The following is a 3,513-nucleotide window of genomic DNA, read 5'->3' on the forward strand; positions in this document are numbered from 1 at the left end:
GGACCGCTCCGAGGCCGGTCCCACTGGCAGCGCGGGGGTTGCACCCCCAGGGGTGGCTGGAAGGGGGGGGGGGGCAGATCCCGGGATGCTCACCCCCCTCCTCCCAGTCACCTCCCGGGGGCTGCCCCAGCGCTGTGCCCGGGGGGTGAAGGTGGGACGTGGGAAGCTCTGGGGGGACCTCAGTGCTGTTTGGGGTGCACTAAGAAGGGCTGTGGGCTTCTGTGCCCCTCAAGTGTGTCCCACGGTGTGTGTGCCACCAGGGCCACGCCAGCCCCAGGCATGGGGAGGGATGGGTGTACATGTTGGGGGCTGGCAGGGCGGGTGCGCGCCCCAGAAATGTCCTGGCAGCCATGGCGGTGCAGAAACCCCGTATACACGGGTGTGCGCGGTGCGTCCCTGAGCGTACGGGGACATCTGTGTGTGTCTGACCGTACTGCGTGTGTCGGTGTGCAGGATGTGTCCCTCCTGCGCCTGCTGTGCTGCGCTGCAGAGGGTGTGCGGGCTGTAAAATCACTGTTCACCAGCTCGGGGGTCGGTTCCCCAAAGCTACTGCCCGCTCGCCTTCCCTCCTGCTCCCTGGCTGTATCTGCCCCTCCTGCCTTGTCGTATTTAGCTGCTAAGGCAGAAGAGAGATTGATCCCCTTGGCACCAGACCTCTTTGGGGGGACTTCAGTCCCACACCTTGTTCTGGATGTGCGGCCATCAGGTGTAGCCTGGTCCCCAAGAGCAGAACCTGTCACCATGGTCCCGCCGGGACAGCCAAGGGCTGCTGGAAAACCCTGGGTGGCCGATGAAGGACCTGGTGGGTGTTGGGGGTCTGGGATCCAGCGGCTGATGGGGGAAGGCTCTGAGGAGGGGGTTCCTCAGGCAGGATGGTGTTGTGCCCTTCCTGGCATGGGGGGATGGCCATGGGTCCCCCCAAACCTTCACGGGCGGCCAGCGGGGAAGGTCTGTGGTGTGCAATAAGGCTGTGACCTGCCTGTGCTGCAGGGGCTGTGAGGGGCTAGGGAGAGGGGGTTTTTCCTCTCCCCTGCCAAGCTGGCACCACGGGCTGTGCCCCCATCCCTTCCCTCCGGCGCTGTGCCCATCCCGCTCCCCCCGCCCCGTGCCCCAGCTGCCGGGGGGAAATAACAATAAATAATACCCGCAGTAATGCCGGCAGTGCCGTACAGAGCGGCGAGGGCAGAGGGGCAGATACTTGCAGCTGCGGCTGGAAAGCATGAGCGTCTCTGTTCGCTGCTCCTCGCTGGCAGCCCCGGCTGTTGTTGTGTTGGGGGACCGCGGTGCGGGCATGGGAGCGCGGACGTGGTCTGGGCATCATCCTTGCAAACGCTCTTCTCCTCGCAAAATGGTTCCCAGGCTGGCGTCCCGATCCCGTCAGATACCCCATTGGAGATACCTCCAATCCGCTTACAACAGCCTTTCCGACAGCCCCGTGACCACCCGTGAGACTTGGGGGTGCAGATCAAACCCCATGCTCCTGGTCCCACCAGACCCACTCCCACCCTGGCCCTCCTCAAGCCCTCTGCGGCCCCGGTGCCTCCCGCAGTGCCGTTCTCCAGGCTGGAACAGGCTGGCCGTGCCGGAATGATGCCTCTGCCAGGGACTACAATGTAGCGGTGGGAAACCGGCTTTGGGATTGGGGGCCCTCTCCCAAGTCTGAGCTTGCTCCTTGCTCCTGCTGTCCCCATGCTAGCTCCGCTATCCCTATGCCAGCTCCCAGGCTGCTGCTCACTATTTTTCTCCCTTCCTACCCCAGCAATTTTATAATCCTTCCATGCCTGAGTCAGCCAGAAAGAGAGAAAGCAACTTACCTCCAGCCAAGGCTGCTGGGGACCTTGGGTCCCCCCTGGGCTTGGGGCTGGCTTGCCCAGTGTGGCTTGTGTGGCCAGTTTTTAACCTGCAGGAAAGCCACTGGGTAGAAATGGGGAGCTCTGTGGCCGGGGGTCACCTAAACCGGGCTCTCCGCTGGTGTTGCTGGTGCTTAAGGAAAGGCAGCACAAGGGACAAGGAGCACGAAGGGTTTGGGGTCCGGCAGGAACCCAGCGGGCAATTTCCAAGGCTTATTTTCAGTATCTGGTGCGGCATTTGGCATACAGAGCCCATCAGTGTCCAGCAGGGAGGTGGGCAGGGGGGTGACCGGGCACATCCCAGCCCATAGGGCTGGCACCAGTGTCCTGGCACCTCTGGGCTTGGGACTCTGTGGATTTTTCTGGGAGAGCTTGTCCTTTGTCAGTGGAAAGGAAAGCCGTGGCTCCTTTGGAGGGGCCACGGGCGGCATCCCACGGTGTGAAAGGGGCTGTGTGGGGCTAACGTGGGAGGTAAACCCTCCAGCTTTTGTTTCCCCATGTCCAGCCGTGGGCAGCAATAGTCCTGGCCTCATAAAATCTGCTGCCGTGAGCAGCTCGGGGAGTGTGGCACTTCCAAAACTTGTCCTTTAATAGAGAACTGCCCCAAAGTAGGAGCTGGTGCTTTGCAGGAAAATATTCCTTCAGTGAGAATAATTCTGGAAAGAAGGGAATTGGAATAGAGATAATTTTTTTTCAGTGTTCCCAAGGAAGGACAGAAATAAAAAATAAAATGTATTTTTAATTAAAAAATCTTTAATTTGAACTCTTTCTTGGTTTAGCACTGTTTTCTGCTTCTGGCTTTCAAAAGCTATTATTTCTGTGATTAAATGCTCTGGTTTTTGATTTCTATTTATCTCTTAGAAGAAAAAAAATCCCTTTTTTAATGAAGACTTGTTACTGTTCCCCGGAGGTTTATAAACTTGCAGCATCTGGGACCAGAGGGGACAACTGAACTGTGGGATGTCGCCTCTTTTAGCTGCAGCTTGGGGGATTTCTTCCAGTTATTCCTGCAGCGAGCCCAGACACTCACACCAGCCCCAGCGGTGCAGCCAGTGTTTAATTTAGCTTTTCTTCCCCCAGTAATGTCTATTTTGAACCAGTTTCCCCAGTCCCTTTTTTTTTTTTTCCCCAGCCCAGCTCTTTTTCCTCCCTGGAGACTTTTTCCTGACGGCCCTTCTCCCCACTTCCCTCCCAGATGCCAAAGGGACGATCCGGGAGATTGTGCTCCCCAAGGGCCTGGACCTGGACCGGCCCAAGCGGACGCGGACGTCCTTCACGGCGGAGCAGCTCTACCGCCTGGAGCTGGAGTTCCAGCGCTGCCAGTACGTGGTGGGCAGGGAGAGGACGGAGCTAGCGCGCCAGCTCAACCTCTCTGAGACCCAGGTAAGGGTCGTGGCGGCTCCTCCGTGGTGGGGACATCCCCGTGGTGTGGCCACATGCAGTCCCCCCCCACCCCGGGGACAGGGGCGCCGGCCACCAGCGTGGGGAGGGCAGTGCGGGGAGGCAGGGACAGGCAGAGTGGGTGGAAAGTGGGGCTGGGGTGGGCGAGAGCTGTCCTGGGGGGATTTTGGGGCTAAGCCGACCCCATGGTCACAAACCCGGGTGGAGGGGCTCGGTGTTTGCTGGGGTGGAGGGGCACTGGCGGGGGTTTTGTTGGGGGCGC

At 59.7% G+C, this 3,513-nt stretch overlaps 1 protein-coding gene across 1 annotated transcript in view; it reads left to right on the plus strand.

Moving 5' to 3' along the window:
• Nucleotides 1-902: 902 nt before the first annotated feature.
• ATP6V1B1 (ATPase, H+ transporting, lysosomal 56/58kDa, V1 subunit B1) overlaps nucleotides 903-3,513 on the plus strand; it is a 66,561-nt gene continuing 63,950 nt past the window's right edge. The window contains 2 exon segments of the mRNA XM_009884094.1: nucleotides 903-948; nucleotides 3,046-3,233. Coding sequence (XP_009882396.1) covers nucleotides 903-948; nucleotides 3,046-3,233 — 234 coding nt within the window.

The sequence above is a fragment of the Charadrius vociferus genome, unplaced genomic scaffold, assembly GCF_000708025.1.
Source record: "Charadrius vociferus isolate BGI_N301 unplaced genomic scaffold, ASM70802v2 scaffold544, whole genome shotgun sequence".
Taxonomy (NCBI): Eukaryota; Metazoa; Chordata; class Aves; order Charadriiformes; family Charadriidae; genus Charadrius; species Charadrius vociferus.